General features: G+C 49.3%; 5 protein-coding genes across 5 annotated transcripts; 3 read left to right on the forward strand and 2 right to left on the reverse strand.

Moving 5' to 3' along the window:
* Window positions 1–602: 602 nt before the first annotated feature.
* Window positions 603–2,306, forward strand: CDV56_109161 (putative MFS sugar transporter; the record flags this gene model as incomplete). The annotated part of the gene is made up of 1 exon (XM_026762780.1): window positions 603–2,306. One exon carries the CDS (start codon window positions 603–605, stop codon window positions 2,304–2,306), a length of 1,704 nt encoding a protein of 567 aa, XP_026618516.1.
* A 1,108-nt stretch (window positions 2,307–3,414) lies between these two features.
* CDV56_109190 (uncharacterized protein) lies at window positions 3,415–9,218 on the forward strand (the record flags this gene model as incomplete). Its single annotated transcript, XM_026762809.1, has 6 exons — window positions 3,415–3,707; window positions 3,763–4,034; window positions 4,092–4,462; window positions 4,522–5,111; window positions 5,168–5,681; window positions 8,784–9,218. The coding sequence occupies 6 exons, from the start codon at window positions 3,415–3,417 to the stop codon at window positions 9,216–9,218; spliced, it is 2,475 nt and encodes an 824-aa protein (XP_026618517.1).
* Window positions 9,219–9,641: 423 nt separating this feature from the next.
* On the forward strand, window positions 9,642–11,795 carry CDV56_109254 (glycoside hydrolase family 15 protein; the record flags this gene model as incomplete). Its single annotated transcript, XM_026762873.1, has 3 exons — window positions 9,642–11,406; window positions 11,456–11,520; window positions 11,571–11,795. 3 exons carry the CDS (start codon window positions 9,642–9,644, stop codon window positions 11,793–11,795), a joined length of 2,055 nt encoding a protein of 684 aa, XP_026618518.1.
* A 591-nt stretch (window positions 11,796–12,386) lies between these two features.
* CDV56_109281 (putative mitochondrial carrier protein (Pet8)) lies at window positions 12,387–13,389 on the reverse strand (the record flags this gene model as incomplete). The annotated part of the gene is made up of 2 exons (XM_026762900.1): window positions 12,387–13,295; window positions 13,354–13,389. 2 exons carry the CDS (start codon window positions 13,387–13,389, stop codon window positions 12,387–12,389), a joined length of 945 nt encoding a protein of 314 aa, XP_026618519.1.
* A 357-nt stretch (window positions 13,390–13,746) lies between these two features.
* CHIB1_2 (glycoside hydrolase family 18 protein) lies at window positions 13,747–15,305 on the reverse strand (the record flags this gene model as incomplete). The annotated part of the gene is made up of 6 exons (XM_026762920.1): window positions 13,747–13,851; window positions 13,904–14,439; window positions 14,492–14,561; window positions 14,613–14,672; window positions 14,722–15,096; window positions 15,150–15,305. 6 exons carry the CDS (start codon window positions 15,303–15,305, stop codon window positions 13,747–13,749), a joined length of 1,302 nt encoding a protein of 433 aa, XP_026618520.1.
* Window positions 15,306–15,900: the final 595 nt, after the last annotated feature.

Here is a 15,900-nt window from a genome sequence, read left to right on the forward strand (position 1 = left end):
CCCTTGTATTATAGCACTTTGACGCCGGGGAAAAGAGATGTCGATTTATAGAGAAATTATAAGGCACGGTTGTGTAGGCACTTTGGTGACATCTGAGCGAATAGTTTTTGTTTTATTTTTTTATTTATCTTTGTGGAATGCCAAACTCATCAGAATTCTAATGTGATGGGCACCATTGGTCCGCCTTCTTCGGTACTCTTAAGGAGATATAAGGAAGGTTTGGAGTGTAAGCCAGACCCAATAACCAAAAGGTTCGACTCTCTTAAACCGTGTATTAAATTTTTGGCGATGGCAGCAGCAGGGAGCCGCTTCTACAATTTTCCAACTCTCCTGTTATATACTTCGTCCCTGCCGACAAATAACACGGAAATCAAATCATTCAGCTCTGACACTGAGAGACTGAAACTGATCAATAGCTCTCTGCAGCATGCTAGCGACAACGCAGAAGCTATAGTGCTTCATTCAAGTCCTGAGAATAAACTTTTCGCACAGCTTCTTGTTTCGAGTACCCGTGTCAGCTTCAGCAAATGACGAGACAGGCCACCGTCGAACTATCTACCCTTGAAGTAAAAGGGTCTTGTTCAGATCATCCGGACCCGGGAATGAGCGCCTCCAAAACTACGTATGGTTTAGATCATGTTTGGGGATGTGCAGGGAGTGATAGCAATGGCCTGGTTGCGTCTACCACTCGGTCATCTGACTCCGACCTTTTCTATGGTCTCTCTGCCCTAATTCCTGGATTGCGCCGGTTTGACTCTGGAGCTAGGGCAGCAACAAGAGCGGAACACAAAATCACATTCTTGGACGGCTGCCGGTTGTATCCCAAGGCGATGGCGTGGTCGATGCTCGTTTCCTCGACTCTCATAATGGAAGGGTTCGACACTCTGCTCATATTTTCTTTCTTCACACTTCCTGCCTTTAGACGACACTATGGCGTGCCAACCAGCGACGGCAGCTATCAAATCCCTGCTCGCTGGCAGTTCGGCCTGTCCACGGCGGCGGAGGCAGGGGAAATAGTTGGACTGCTCCTTAATGGCCTGCTGGCTGATCGCGTTGGATATCGCATCACTATAACTGCTGCTCTAGTATTTCTCTTTCTCAGCATCTTCTTACCCTTCTTCGCGCTCAATCTGCAGATGTTGCTTGCAGGAGAGATCTTGTGCGGCATCCCGTGGGGCGTCTTCCAGACACTGTCTATAAATTACGCCGCCGAAGTGATGCCAGTGGCCCTCCGCGCATACCTTCTTAGTAACATCAATTTATGCTGGGTACTGGGAGAGCTCCTCGCAACGGGCATAACTCGTGCTTTTGCTGACGACGAGTCCATATCGTCCTTTCGCATTCCATTTGCGCTGCAGTGGGCGATCGGCGTACCCATTCTGGTTGGCGTGGTTCTGGCTCCAGACTCACCATGGTGGTTGATTCGGCACGACCGACAGGAGGAGGCCAGAAAGTCTTTGTTACGGCTCACGCGGAGAGGCACAGTCAACGTGGATGAGACGGCCGCCATGTTGACGCACACCAACGAAGTAGAAAAGCATCTGACTGGTGGCGGCGCCATCTCATACCTGGACTGCTTCAAACGGGCCGATCTTCGACGAACAGAGATTACGTGCTTGGTCTGGGTCACTCAACAAGTTTGTGGCACCAGCCTGATGGGCTGGGCGGCATACTTTTACGAGCAGGCCGGTTTCAGCACCAACAAGGCTTTGAGTTTATCAGTCGGGACTTATGGCCTGGCAATTGTTGGTTGTGTAATCTCTTGGTTTCTAATGCCCCGTGTGGGCCGCCGCACACTTTACCTTTCTGGCCTTTTTGCGCTGTTTATCACTCTCCTGGCTGCGGGGAGTGTAGGCGCAGCTTCCACATCTCGAAGCCAGTTGTGGACTCTTGGCTCTCTTCTCTTACTCCTGACCTTCATATATGACATGACCATCGGGCCAATATGCTATGTGCTGGTTGCGGAGATTCCTTCTACCCGGCTCCGTGTGAAGACCGTCGTTCTTGCCCGCGTGGCGTACAACTTGGCCGGCGTCCTCGTCAACTGGATGACGCCCAATATGTTGAATCCGGATGCCTGGAATTGGAAGGGCAAGTCCTGTTTCTTTTTTGCGGGGACCACCTTTCTGTGTTTTGTTTGGTGCTACTTGAGACTTCCGGAAACCTTTGGCTTGAGCTATCTCGAGATTGACATTCTGTTCGAGAGGAAAGCGAAAACCAGCAAGTTCAGAGAGCTTCAGAACAACCTGCAAAATCGTGGCTATTTTGGCATCGAGAGGGATGAGTGTCCTTTTCGTGGATACTGAGGATTAATTTCCCATTGAACGAGCTGTTGAAACCGGGGAAAAATTATTGATTATAGACCTCAATTTATCTATAAAAAGTAACCTAAATTGCATTGGCACCGAAAAGGTTCGGCGCGGAGGTTCGGTGCGAACTGGCTGAGAACTCAAACCAACCCATACCGAATATAACTCTACCTTAGCTACTTTATTTACCTAGTGAACTAGGTATAAGATAGCCTGTTTGTGGATAATATTAGCACACGAGGCAGAACTGCTTAATTATGTAAGAAGCTACCCGGATCCTAGTCAAACTGCAAGGCCAAAAGACCAACATTCGCGAGATGCCTGGTATCAGCTAACCTAGGGCTCAAAGCGGACGATGTGGCTTCCAAGATATGATAATCTGGCCGGCCCCCATAAACCCCGGTGACGAATTCCCTCTTGCGAAAAATTGCCTTAAGCTGAGGGAAGACTGATATGCTTCAATGCAAGTGTTGAAGCTTTCCGATCGTACTTCGGAGCATAAGGATGAGTCAGCGGATCATATCAACGCTGTCCGTGTGGGGGAGCTCATAACCAATTACCATTGATATTAAGAGAAAGAACCTTGACAGAACGCATATGCTAATTCACTGAGGCAGTTAGAGCCGGGTGAGTAGAGCAGCCACCGAAGCGGAGACACCGAGAAAGGTGAGATGCTAAACTGTGCCTCCATTCCGCTTTGTAAGCGCTTCAAGCATCATACCGCAACCAAATTGGTCGACCAGGTGCTTGGTCTATATTTGATGCAGATCATCATGCCAATGTGGTGGGTCTACTAGTTAGACTTTAGGTGAACTAAGAGGCCTCAATATAACGGGCACATCATGTGGGCAATTGCTCCCCGACATCGCCGAGTTTAGCACTATCATGGAGGTGGAACACCAGGAGGCACCGTATATTCTCTTATGATATTTCACAGCCACTGACTGCAGGAATACTTCGGGTATCAAACGTGCCGAAAGCCGACTGATCTACAGTGAGAGGTTGAAACACCATTTGCTCACGGAAGAGGTTCAACAAGTGCAATAATATATAAGGACTGCAACTCGACATTAGATGCTGTTAGTAAATCAGTAGTCGGTTCAAGATGGCTCCTTTCACGGTTATCATTATCGGCGGCAGCGTAGCCGGGTTGACGCTCGCCAATATTCTCGAGAGATATGGCATTGAATACATCCTCTTAGAGAAATACAACGCCATTGCCCCCCAGCTCGGGGCCAGTATTGGAATCCTACCCTATGGCTCCCAGGTGCTGGACCAGCTCGGAATTGAGGAGAAGGTCTCGTCCATGTCCGAACACGTTGAGACGATGCAGATATTTGGGCCAGATGGAGAGTGTCTCAATACTGAGCACGGATTCGGTCAGCTGCTGGCAGAGCTGTAAGTCGCCGCCCACTAAAGCATTGCAGAGACATTTGGCGCTTACCCAAAGAAGGACAGGATACAAGTTCAGTTTTCTGGATCGTCGTGAACTTATCCAAGCACTGTACGACAATCTCCGAGATAAGTCCAAGGTTCATGTCTCGAAGGAGCTTTTCAAGATTGATCGACTAGATGGTGAAGTGCGAATCACCACCAAAGATGGTACAATCTTCACGGGAGACATCATTGTCGGCGCAGACGGTGTTCATAGCCAGACCAGAGCGGAGATGTGGAGAATTGCCGAGTCAGAAGATCCTTCTTATGGAAGCAAACAAATGGCTGATTGTATGTTCATATCGCAGTTTCAACTTGTGTGTTTGATGTGGACTGACCGTCTTCTAGCAATCACCTGTACATATAGGTGTATGTTCGGCATCACTGATTGTCCAGAAGACATTCCCAAAGAGACCGGGTTCAAATCGTACCACAAAAATCGTTCTTACTTATGCCAGTCGGGCCGCGAAGGCAAATTCTACTTTTTTGCCTTCATAAAGAACCGACAAAAAACTGTCGGCCGGTCCGTTCCTCGATATACAGCCGAGGATGAACGGGCCGTGCTAGATGAATATGGAGAGGATATTATCCGACCAGGCATCACGTTTGGTGATATATACAAACGTCGGCGACATGCGGTTCTCGTTCCGCTGCAGGAATATGTCTTGGACAGGTGCTTCTACAAAAGAGCAATTCTTATTGGTGATTCCTTTCACAAAGTATGTCCAGTACTATGCTGATGAGTGTAGTGATGACCTTTAGCTAATGACAATTACAGTTCAATCCTCTCACCGGACAAGGTGGAAACTCCGCCATCGAGGATGCAGCGTTGCTCGGGGATCTACTGAAGGAAGCGTTCCACAAAGACCCTCGTCCCATGAGCACCACCATCCAAGCACGATTCGCCGACTTTCAGAAAAAACGGCGACCCAGAACGGTATTACTGCGAGATGGGGCCAGTTCGTTACAAGCGCTTGAAGCCCTCGAAAGTCCCTTGTTGCAGTTCATAGCTCTCAGAGTGAAAATGTCGATCGATAAGCTGGCTTCAAGATTCGCGGAAATATGCTCACCTGGTCACATTCTGAGATATCTGCCAGAGCCATCGCGTAAAGGTGTTGTTGCCCGCGACGACGACATTGTCGCAAGGCCCAGGAATCGGTCACTACCTGCAACGGTCGGTTGGGTTACTATTATGGCTTCCATTGTCGGCTTGAGTCTGTTTGCAGCCAAACATAAACGCCTTGAGGATGAAACGGGAGTCCTTGGCGATATGCTTCAGCTTTATGCTTTCATGCTAACGGTCGCTGTGAATGCGTTGTGGACAGTAGAGTCCTACCGGCCTGGCTTCTTCTTAGGACCATTGCACAGGTGAGTCCATTTGCCTGCACCGAATGCCAACGCTATGCATATACTAATGAGAACAGCTCTATACCCTATATACTCGCCTGCATTGTCGTAGGATGGGAACTTATCCTGCCAATCTACTTCATCATATTCATTTGCGCAAGTCGACCTCGATCGTTCTACTACCCTAACCCTCGAGCCATCGACATCAGGGCGGCCGAATACCTTCCCACAGGCCTCTTGATCACTTACATTCCGCCGATCTTCTGGGCTCTGATAACGTCTGGTGGATCTCTGACGGCAGCTCGCTGGTTGTTCCCCGCAGCCCATCTCGCCCTGCCAATGGCAGTATATCTAGGACTGAAGCTGTCGAAGAAAGATCCGCCCGAATCCAATGTCTCGGAGTTCTTATACGGCAATAGAGACATACCTTACCTGCTCAAAACCTATAATGCAATCATCTTAGCCACCACATCGCTTTATGTTCTTATCTTGGGTCAAGTGGCTCTCCAGTTTCCAGACATGGGCACTGTTGTAATGGCCGTCTTCTCAACCAAAGGCGCACAATTGATGGTGCTTTCCCTTGTCGTCATGGTCTGGTGCTTCTTTACTACTTGGGACTTGTACCGCACCTGCATTATTAGGACTCGTTATTTTTCTGATGTTTTTTATCTTTGCGTCTCGTTTCTAATTCTCGGGCCCGCTGCTGCACTGATCAGTATGTGGAAGTGGCGCGAGATTGCGATAGAAAAATCAAGGCGGCGGTGACGGGAAAAGGGCTTCTCTATGAAGCCTTGTCAAGGCGGCTTTTTCTAGAAGATAGAGACGCTATTGTGGGATAATTTTGTAAGTCAGGGATGGTCTCATTTTCGGTCTCTGTCGACGTATACTTTCGCGAGTCTTGCAGAAGGGACGTGTTTAGAAGATTAGCTGATTGTTGTGGTATCAGACTGACATTATAAATAGGGAGACTGTTAACTAGAGCCCTATAGACTACACTCAAGAGACATGCGGACTCTTTGTTCTGATTAAGGGGGGATTGAATGACAGACAAATGGCATACTAGTTATAAATTGGGCCAGGTCAACTTTGCGCCCTTAGAATACCAAAGCTATTGGTTATAGCACCATATAAACCCCCTCTCATCCCGACTCTCCAAACGAGTTCCAAATCAAAGCGATCTTCTATTCTGAATCTAAAAACTGCCATGACAAGCCATGGGGCAGCGAAAATGTCATATCCCGTATTGAATTCCTGCTAGCGCCCATTGTATCGTCGTCATAAGAGTCGACACCACTGTCGGCCCGCAAAACAGCACATCTTGCTTCATGCAACCCCTCAATTGCACGCACTCGTGATATGAGTTGATAAATTATTTCTGGCGTGCAGAGTGATGATTCATCGAGATGAGAAAGCTTTACCGCCTCTTCGGCCTTCCCAACAAACATGTTGATGGCCATTGAAACGTCGATGGTAGTAGGTGCGTTGATCTGATCGCATCCTTTCCCTGCTAAGAGCAGGAATCTAGAGAATGAATTGACGGCATGGTAGTATTCCTGGTAGACCCAGTATGGGAAATACAGGAATAATTGAGGCGCAAGTGAAGAGAATGTTGAGAAAAACTCCTTCGCTGAGTTCAGGCATGAGTGAAGGATCCTGGTGCTATTCCGGTTCTCCTTCGAGAAGTCGTCATCCAGAGCGGACTCGTAGAGGAGGAGCTTCAAACTGTGGTGTTTTAATGCCATGATGGCTAGGCACAAGCTTAGCCTGTTGTCCCACAAATGAGATAGTAACAAAATCCGATTCACTCACAGTCCTGTATGCTGTTCTGCGAGCTACATGGCTTCAGACGCTTCAACTCCGCTTCGAGATCCTTGACACACGTTTGGACTGAATCCGACAAACCGGTTTGCGATGGATTGTATGCATCGAAGGAAAGTATTTGAACGATCCTGTGCGCCATACGACTTAGCCGTGCCAGCCGGACAAGATAGATATCTGTAGGATATTCCTGCAACTCCTCAAGTACGCGGCAGCATTCTTCAGTATAACCGGTATATCTAGGAGGATCTGTATCTTTGAGACACGTTGTAATCCTGAATAAGTTAGTATTATTGCTGGAGCAATCTATGAGGGCCCATCTACATACGCACAGGTGATATAAAAGCACCCGAGGTAGGCTCTCCGTTCATCCGTGGTACGAGCGTTGTCACGCTCCCAAGTTTGCTGTACTTTTCCACTGGTAGAATTAGATCTTTGATGGAGTCCAAGACTACTTAGCATGGCCAGAGCCAGGTGTGAGATGATACTCAGTTGTCCTTCTGATTCGAACAAAAAATGATACCTAGTATGGTGTGAGCCCCGGGTTTTTATGGGTAAAATTGAAATGGACAGTTTATAAGTACCATGATAAGCAGACCAAGAGAGCCTGCATAATATCAAGACTCTTGTGCCCTTTCATAACAATAGAGCCACTGACATGCTCGAGAAAATGATCTCTCATGCCTTTCTTCCGATCTGCATCATCGAGCCAAGTCACCATTACAATCGCACTCAAGAGAAATGGACTCTTTTGCTGCAACTCCGGCAAGGTCATCTCTAGCGGGATGACAACACAAGGGCAGTGATAGGCCATCTCCGTCCGGTATTTTGTTAAGATCACCAATGCATTTTCATGAGTGCTATAGAAGCTTTCGTCCCATGGAAGAACCAATTGCGAGGTACTCTGCGCTTGGCATCCGTTTGCCTGTTCACTCTCCGATGCTGCAACAGACCGTATCTGCGACGATACACCGAAAAGACAAGCCATGTTGTTAAGCTTCTTCTCGAGTCTCGCAACATCCCTTTGGACAAAGTCAACAGCCAATGCCAACCCCTCCAATCTCTTGGGTACGTACAACGGCGAGGTAGCCTTCCGCTTGTGAGCCCCGGGGGGCTGACTTATGCACTCCCTCTTCAAGCGAGAACATCTAGTCCTGATTATTCAAGGTGGCTCACCAGACTTCAACTGAGAAAGTATCGTACCGCTTGCACCCGTCCGCCTCTTGTTGCTCACATTTCACTTTTGCGTACGCGCATTGCTGGCATGCCCTTGGCTCTCGGGTTCTTACTCGATATCTTCTAACCATCGGGCACGGTGTGACGAACAACAACTCTGACGAAGTAGCAATGCGTGTTGGTAGTTGGTACGGTTGTTTGTAGGGTTCACCGTTCTGCTCGGAGAATTGATAGGATGTTGGTGGCTGAGCTGGGCACGGAATCCCGTGTCCCGTATGAACCAATCATTGCGAATCATTCCCGGATAAAAGCGGGGTGAGATTGAGTGGGAAACGGCTGCACGGAGACTGGAGTGCCGATTCGGGTAAAGTGATATATATACGGTAGATGATCACTCCCCCGAGATTCAAAATGAATCATTCTTCAGAAGAAATCCATCATCAAAAGAAAATACAAACTCTCCTCTACCAGTCTCCTAAATCCTCTTCCGTTGAATTTTTTCCGGTTGTCTGTATCCATCAAGCAATTGCCCCAGTTCGAAAGATCCGAAACCAGCATCATGTATTTACTCACCACAAGCATTGAAATCAATGCTCCTCCAGCAACAGTCAGAGAGAAGGTAATGGCGTCCATTATACGCTTAGAAGCAATAATTCAAGATTTTTACATGGATAATGTCATGCTGACACTGTCAACCAGTTTCTCAACTTTTCATCCATCCCGGACTACTCCCCGAATGGATTTATCCGCTCGATCTCACCCGTCGACCCAGCTAAATTACCAGTAGACCTTCAACCTGGTGATAAATTGAACGTCTGTGCAGGCTATGGAAAGATGACCTTCTCGCCCATCGTCTCAGCGAATACGCAATCTATGTTTAGCTGGATAGGTTCTATCCCAGGAATCTTCACCGGGGAGCATATGTTTCGCTTCGAGGAAATTCCTGCTTCAGGACAGGAACAGAGCCGCACAAGGTTCGTGCACGAGGAGACGTTCACGGGTCTTCTTTCCTTCCTCATGGGGGAGAGCTTCGTCGCCAGGTATGTTGGTCTGATGGAGGATTCCAGGAAGGGGTATGATGGGTTCAACCATGATCTCAAGAGTTGGGTCGAAAAAGAGAGCATGGGAAATTGAGCTAAGCCTTGCATAATGTGCCACTTGTTCTCTAACACTCTTCATATAATCCTGTCTATCTGATTCTCATGCCGCTTGCAAGGGAAGGGTATGTCTTTGAGTCGATCCTCACGGTTCATATTTCTCGTCTCTGGTATACACCACCTATGTTTTGTCTTCATCTCTTGAAAGCCAGAGTCTACCGATTCGCTTTTTGCATCAAATCTTCATCCATGATCTTTATCAGCCTCATCTTCCTTCAGATAGACACCGTACCAATAGGAACCATGGACCGACGGATACCCCGGACCTATGATGTCATTGATCACCACACTTCCAAACCACATGGCATAAAACACAAGACCACCATCAGTATCATCCAAGCTCTGTAACCATCAACATCTACCTTAATCCTTGTACTTCACCGGACAAAATCAATTGAGGATGGCAGCAACTCCATCGACGTACACTAGCATAGAAGACTATGGCCTCGTGGGGGACATGCACACCTGCGCCCTGATCAGCAAAAATGGCAGTCTTGACTTTATGTGCTGGCCCGTCTTCGATTCTCCCTCCGTCTTCTGTCGTATCCTTGACAATGCACAAGGAGGGCATTTCTCCATATCCCCAGTACCGGATATCCAACCAATCAGCAAGCAGCGATATCGACCCTACACTAATATGTTGGAGACCCGATGGATTGACGAACAGGGGGTGGTGAGTCTACTCGACTGCCTTCCTGTATCGAGTCACAGGTCCACCCAGCAAAATGTGAGCCCTGGGTGGTGTATTTGCGATGACCGGACTGCTCGTAATGACCCGCGGCAATCATGTCATTCAGGCGTCGTTCGCAGGATTGAATGTGTGAGGGGTGAAATGGAGGTTGACTTTGAGGTCTTTCCTGCGTTCAACTATGCCAGAGACCAACACACTGGCCATTGGATTACCCCTCAAAACTCCAACGCCTCGCTCAAGCAATATTCTTTCAACAGTCAGACGCAAAGTTTGCAGCTGACTATCCTTCCTGGTTGCGACACTTCTCTTGAGCCCTCTGAGGCCATCTCTCCGGTGGATCTGAAGATACAGGAGAAGCAAGGCTCAAAGGGGCCAGGACTCTGTGCCAGGGTGAAGATGAAAGAAGGGCAATCGATCTCATTTGTGCTGCACAACCCAGAAACAAGTCTTCCCGAGGAGAACTCGCTACAAGAGTATCTGGACAGACTGGAAAAGGAGACACTCAACTTCTGGGCTGACTGGATCGCCCGTTGTTCGTTCCGCGGCCACTACCGCGAACAGGTTGAGCGCAGCCTCTTGGTACTCAAACTCCTCACCTACAAACCTACTGGAGCCATCGTCGCAGCTCCTACCTTTTCCCTCCCCGAGTACGTCGGAGGGTCCCGGAACTGGGACTATCGGTACTCCTGGCTTCGTGATGCCGCTTTCGTCGTGTACGTGTTCCTCAAGAACGGCTACCCCAAGGAAGCCGAAGCGTACATCAACTTCATCTTCGACCGCGTCTTCCCTCCAGTGAGGGATAACGAATGCGTAGCGGACGCCCCATTCCTCCCCATCATGGTGACGATTCGAGGTGAGAGCGAAATTCCGGAAAGCGAATTGGATCATCTAGAGGGGTATAAGGGTAGTAAGCCCGTACGTATCGGAAACGCAGCTGCAAAGCACACACAGCTGGATATCTACGGAGAACTCATGGACAGTGTCTATCTCTACAACAAGCACGGGCGACCTATCTCCTACCAGCAGTGGATCGCCGTCCGCCGCATGACGGCGCATGTAATCAAAGTTCGAAATGACCCCGACAGATCCATCTGGGAGGTCCGGGGGGAGCCGCAGAATTTCGTCTACAGCAAAATCATGCTCTGGGTTGCGCTGGACCGAGCAATACGTCTAACCGAGAAGCGATCAAACCTACCGTGTCCTGATCTTAGGGAGTGGATGCGTGCGCGTGATGAGCTCTACGATGAGATCATGACGAAAGGTTACAACCTCAAGGACAAGTATTTTTGCATGAGCTACGAGAAACAGGATGTGCTCGATGCAGCTGTCCTGATTGCGCCGCTGGTATTCTTCATCGCTCCAAATGACCCCAGATTCATGCACACTCTACAGAAGATCATGTCATCCCCGGCCAAAGGCGGGTTATCAGTTGCCAATATGGTATCCCGGTACGATCACACAAAGGTGGACGATGGTATGTTCTTCGCCTACGCGGTCATTTGCCCTACTGACTCCAAATACAGGGGTTGGTGGCACCGAGGGCGCATTCGTCATGGTGACTTTTTGGCTAGTCGAAGCAATGATGCGCGTACGTCTTCGTATGCCTCTGAAAACACAAAGTACTGACAGGACCCCCAGGCCTCGAAGGTAATGCCATATTACCTTGATGATCCCTTCTACCTCCAGCTGCGTAAGACGGCCGTTACGCACTTCGACAACATGCTGTCTTTTTCAAATCATCTGGGCATGTTTTCAGAAGAAGTGGCTGTATCAGGGGAACAGATTGGCAATACACCGCAGGCCTTTAGCCATCTGGCGTGTGTCAGTGCTGCGATGAATCTTGGGGAGCAAGCCGAACGATGAGCAACTCCAATTTGTGTGGAAATACTCGCTGCCGATGCCGATAGTTATCAGCACATTCTATTACATTGTTATCCTTTTAACACCATCTCGTAAATCAACAAGAATGACGAGAGATACTTTCAGTAACAACTGCCCGTCTAGTTAACGTTTAGGGATGCCAGAGGGCGTTGGGGAAATCGCAATACATAGTCTTGGTGTAAGCAGTTCCGCCCTCGCCGAATATTGTGGAGACAGCAACATGAATCTACGAAAGTCCATCGATGTCATATTGCCTGATGGTGGTTAAGTGGATCTCAGTCGTGATTGTATGTTGCATCATCTTCATTGTCTATCCCTCCAGTTGAAACAGCTGTCCGTCGGAACTATATCTTTCGGTCATGGTTGCTCAACATGGAATCCCCCATGCGCAAGGTTCTCTAGACAAGCATATCCGGTGCGGCCGCGCTCTTTAGCCCATAAAGGATATGGAGTGAAACTGTGAATTTTCCGTCTTCTTCTAATTCCTCATGTTTTCGAAGATTGGAGATATTCTAATATACAAAGTAGCACCAAGAGCGGAAAACGCAACAGGCATGTTCAAATGCTGCATGTTTATACATGTCCTCCAAAGTATACCCTAAGACCATCGTAACACCCAAGAAACAGACCACCTCCCACACCAGCCGCGACGCATGTCAAGGTCCCGCCTCTGAAGAGACCGTGTATCCCTTCCTTCGACAATATACCCCTCGCGACAGCCACAGCATTAGCAGACGATACCCGCTGTGCCCTCACTGATGCAGGTATAGCGCGGATATCTGCCTTCAAGGGCAGTCGCGCATAGGTGGGAGTACCCACCGCAAGTCTGATGCGCGTTTTCACTACATCAACCGGTACGAATAGCATCGACACCACAACGCTAGCCAGAGCACCGCTGTAGAAACTACCCACGACATGAGCACCCGGATCACTCGAATGCTGTGCTACCTCGAACCACGAGGTCTTAAGATACTCGTACAACAGGAACGTCAGACTCGTCCCGGGGAGATGGCTAGCAGCTAGAATCGCGTACCCCGCCCAGAGCTTAGTCGGATGCCTGGAAAAATGCCTGACGGTCGTTAACAGAGGTGAATGACTCTTTTTGGATCGAGCATGATGCACGACCTGAGCATTCTGCTTCAGGACTTCGGCGGGATTAGTGATGGCGCACGCAACCAAATCCGCCACCGCACTGCTAACCGCATACGTGGCCAGCTGGCGGGCTTTCGTCGATTGGGGACCCTGATCCGGTTCAAGCGTCGATTTCATCGTTTCATAGATTGTGAAGAAGGCGACTGAGGCGGGGATACTGGTGATGAGCGTTGGGCCGAAGCCCTGATACAACCCCCGGTAGAGGGCTGGGTTGATACCGCCATTCGGACGCTGATACGTCGTCGCATACGAGGGCGATTGTAATCGAGTAATGAGGGTGTCGAGTGGGTGAGTGAGCAGCTCAACTCCAATTGCAGCTATGCCTGCTGCCTGGACGGGATTAGTATTGCAACGCAAGGACCGAGCATGATGGTTTCAGGTAGCATACGAAGAAGACGTCCTTCCTACTGGCATCGACGGACATGGTGCTGGACGACGAGCACCGAATGCCAGGTAGAAAACCTGTTGTGATGGTTTAGATGCTGGTTAAATGAATTAAGCGCGTCGTACGTAGTGCAAAGTTGGAAATACTAACTTGGCGCCGAACTGATCGGGATTCGGACTCTTGTATGGCGCGGGAATGGAATCCGCGGATCCCGTGTAGAGAAACATACGAAGCTCAAACTTAAGTGCGGGTGGCACACCAAGTTAGGTACGATAAAAGGGCAAAAGAGTCAAAGTCCATAATCACAGATTCCTATTTCTTGCCTAGCACTTATCCACCATTTCCAAATTGCCTCAACGCGTCACTATCTGAAGGAGACCTCTGCCCTCTATCCGATCAGGTTTGCATGCCATTGCGGAGGTTGTCGTACTGAGACACCGGATAGCTCAATTCATTCTGATTCTGTTCAAAGGCTCCCGTGCCTCCAAGTGCATTTACTACCTGATGGAATATCAGCATAGAACCAGCGAACCGCGGGATTTAATGCACTTACCGTGGTAATCAGACTATCACTTCCGGTCTTGTCGCTGCTGCTTTCCCACCACATGGCACCCCCCAATCCCAAGGACTTGATATAGCTAGTCTTTAAAGTCGCCACCTGAGGGTTGTCATAGCTGATTAAGATCTTGTTCGTCGCGTCATAACTGTAGCTCGCCATGATATTGGGAAGGACATGCTCCGTGGCACCAGCTTGGGGGAGCGCCTTGTAGTCCCAAACTCCATTCTCCCAGCTGCCCTGGCCAACGCCGTTGTAAGGCTTGCCGAGTCCGTCGGTGTTGGTGAAGGAGCGGCCGTAGATGGGCATTCCCAGGACGATTTTGTTTGCGGGGACTCCGCCGGCGCGGTACAGATCGATTGCATTCTGGGTGTTGAAAGGCGTGGAGAGCGGGTTCGAGGTATCGTTGTAGACGTTGGCTTGGTGACCGGTGAGAGTATCCCAACTGCCGGCGTAGTCGTAGGCCATGAGGTTCCAGAAGTCCAGTTGCTGATCCATGTCTTTGAGATGAAGGACGTTGATCTTTTCCGGTCCTATGCTAAATCAGAATCGTGTCGTGTGGTAGTAAGACCAGTGTGTGCTAACCAGCAGGTGAAGCCACGGTCAGAAGGAAGTGCTGTCCGCCCGCATTTGCAGCACTGTAACTGTCGAGCGCCTAGTCACCTTAGCGTTATGTCCCTCAATAATCGAGTTCAGAAGCACATACAGCTCTAACTTCCTTGAGCAGCAGAACAAAGTCGCTTGCTTGTTGGTCATTTTCGGGATACTAGGCCCAATCAGCCAGCGTCGAGGTTGGGAGCCATGCATCAACTCACCTCCCAATCAATATCCAGCCCATCGAATCCCAAATCCTGCAGCAACTTAACAGAAGTCTTCGCAAAATTCTTCCGTCCAGCATCGGTACTAGCGGCCGGAGCAAAGTTGGGAGAATAGGTCCACCCGCCAATCGACAGGAGAACCTTGAGGTTACGGTTCTGCTTCTTCAAGAGATACAACTGCTTGATACAGCCGTAGACGTTGTTGCCGGTATCAGACCAGGAGTCACCGGGGTAATGCTTCTCAATGTCTGCCCAAGAGTCTGTCATATACACCTCCCCAGTTTCAGGACGCACGTTGGCAAACGCGTACAGAACATGCGTCAGCCTCTGGGCAGGGAGGTCCTGAGGATTATGGTTGCGCCCGTAAATTGCCTGGACAGTTAGTGCCAGTCAAGTACTGAGCACGATGTGAAGATAATACTAACCCAGTTCACAAAGTAAACGACAGATCGATAACCGGAACTAGCGCGCGCCTCAAGATCAGCATTGCTGGCATCGCGATTCCAGATCGCTGCTGCGTCAACACAGAGACTGCCGAGCAGCAGGGCGACCTTGAGGACGGTGGAAGTTGCAAAGCGCATGGTTGTAGTTCAGTCGAGGTTGTCGAGGTGTGGGCTTGTCGAATGCAGTTGTTTTTGTTCTGTGTGAATAGCACCGAGATAGACAGCCTATTTATCTCTGAAGTTCTTCGTCTTCATCGCTACTTCATTCGCGACATCTACAGCACTCCCCCGATACAGGGTCGCTTTCTGCTCAAGTCCCATCGTCGCGTTGTAGGTATAGATAAACCCTACCCCCCATCACCAGTAACCCTGATGGCAACGTGTCACAAGGTCAGGGATCAGAAATCAGATGCAGAGATAAGGCAGTGAAGAATGTGGTTCCGGTGACCCGACGGCATAGATCTTGCAGTAATCTCGGGTCACAGGCCAGGTTTCACGTACCTGACCATCCTGCATGCGACATCGGCAGATGGAAGTAATCCAGGCTTATCTGCCCAATGAGATGATCACTTTCTGCAGAAAAGGCGACGTGACTCCCCGCGTGGAAGGCCGCCAAGGCGCCTAGCTGCGTGAGGGGTCTCCTTAATCTCCAGGTCGATGTAACAATAAGAGAACATGTATATTGAAGCACATGCCCTTCTTGGTTATCAGCCCGCTGCTTAAGGTTGTCAAA

The sequence above is a fragment of the Aspergillus thermomutatus genome, assembly GCF_002237265.1.
Source record: "Aspergillus thermomutatus strain HMR AF 39 chromosome Unknown NODE_7, whole genome shotgun sequence".
Classification (NCBI taxonomy): Eukaryota; Fungi; Ascomycota; class Eurotiomycetes; order Eurotiales; family Aspergillaceae; genus Aspergillus; species Aspergillus thermomutatus.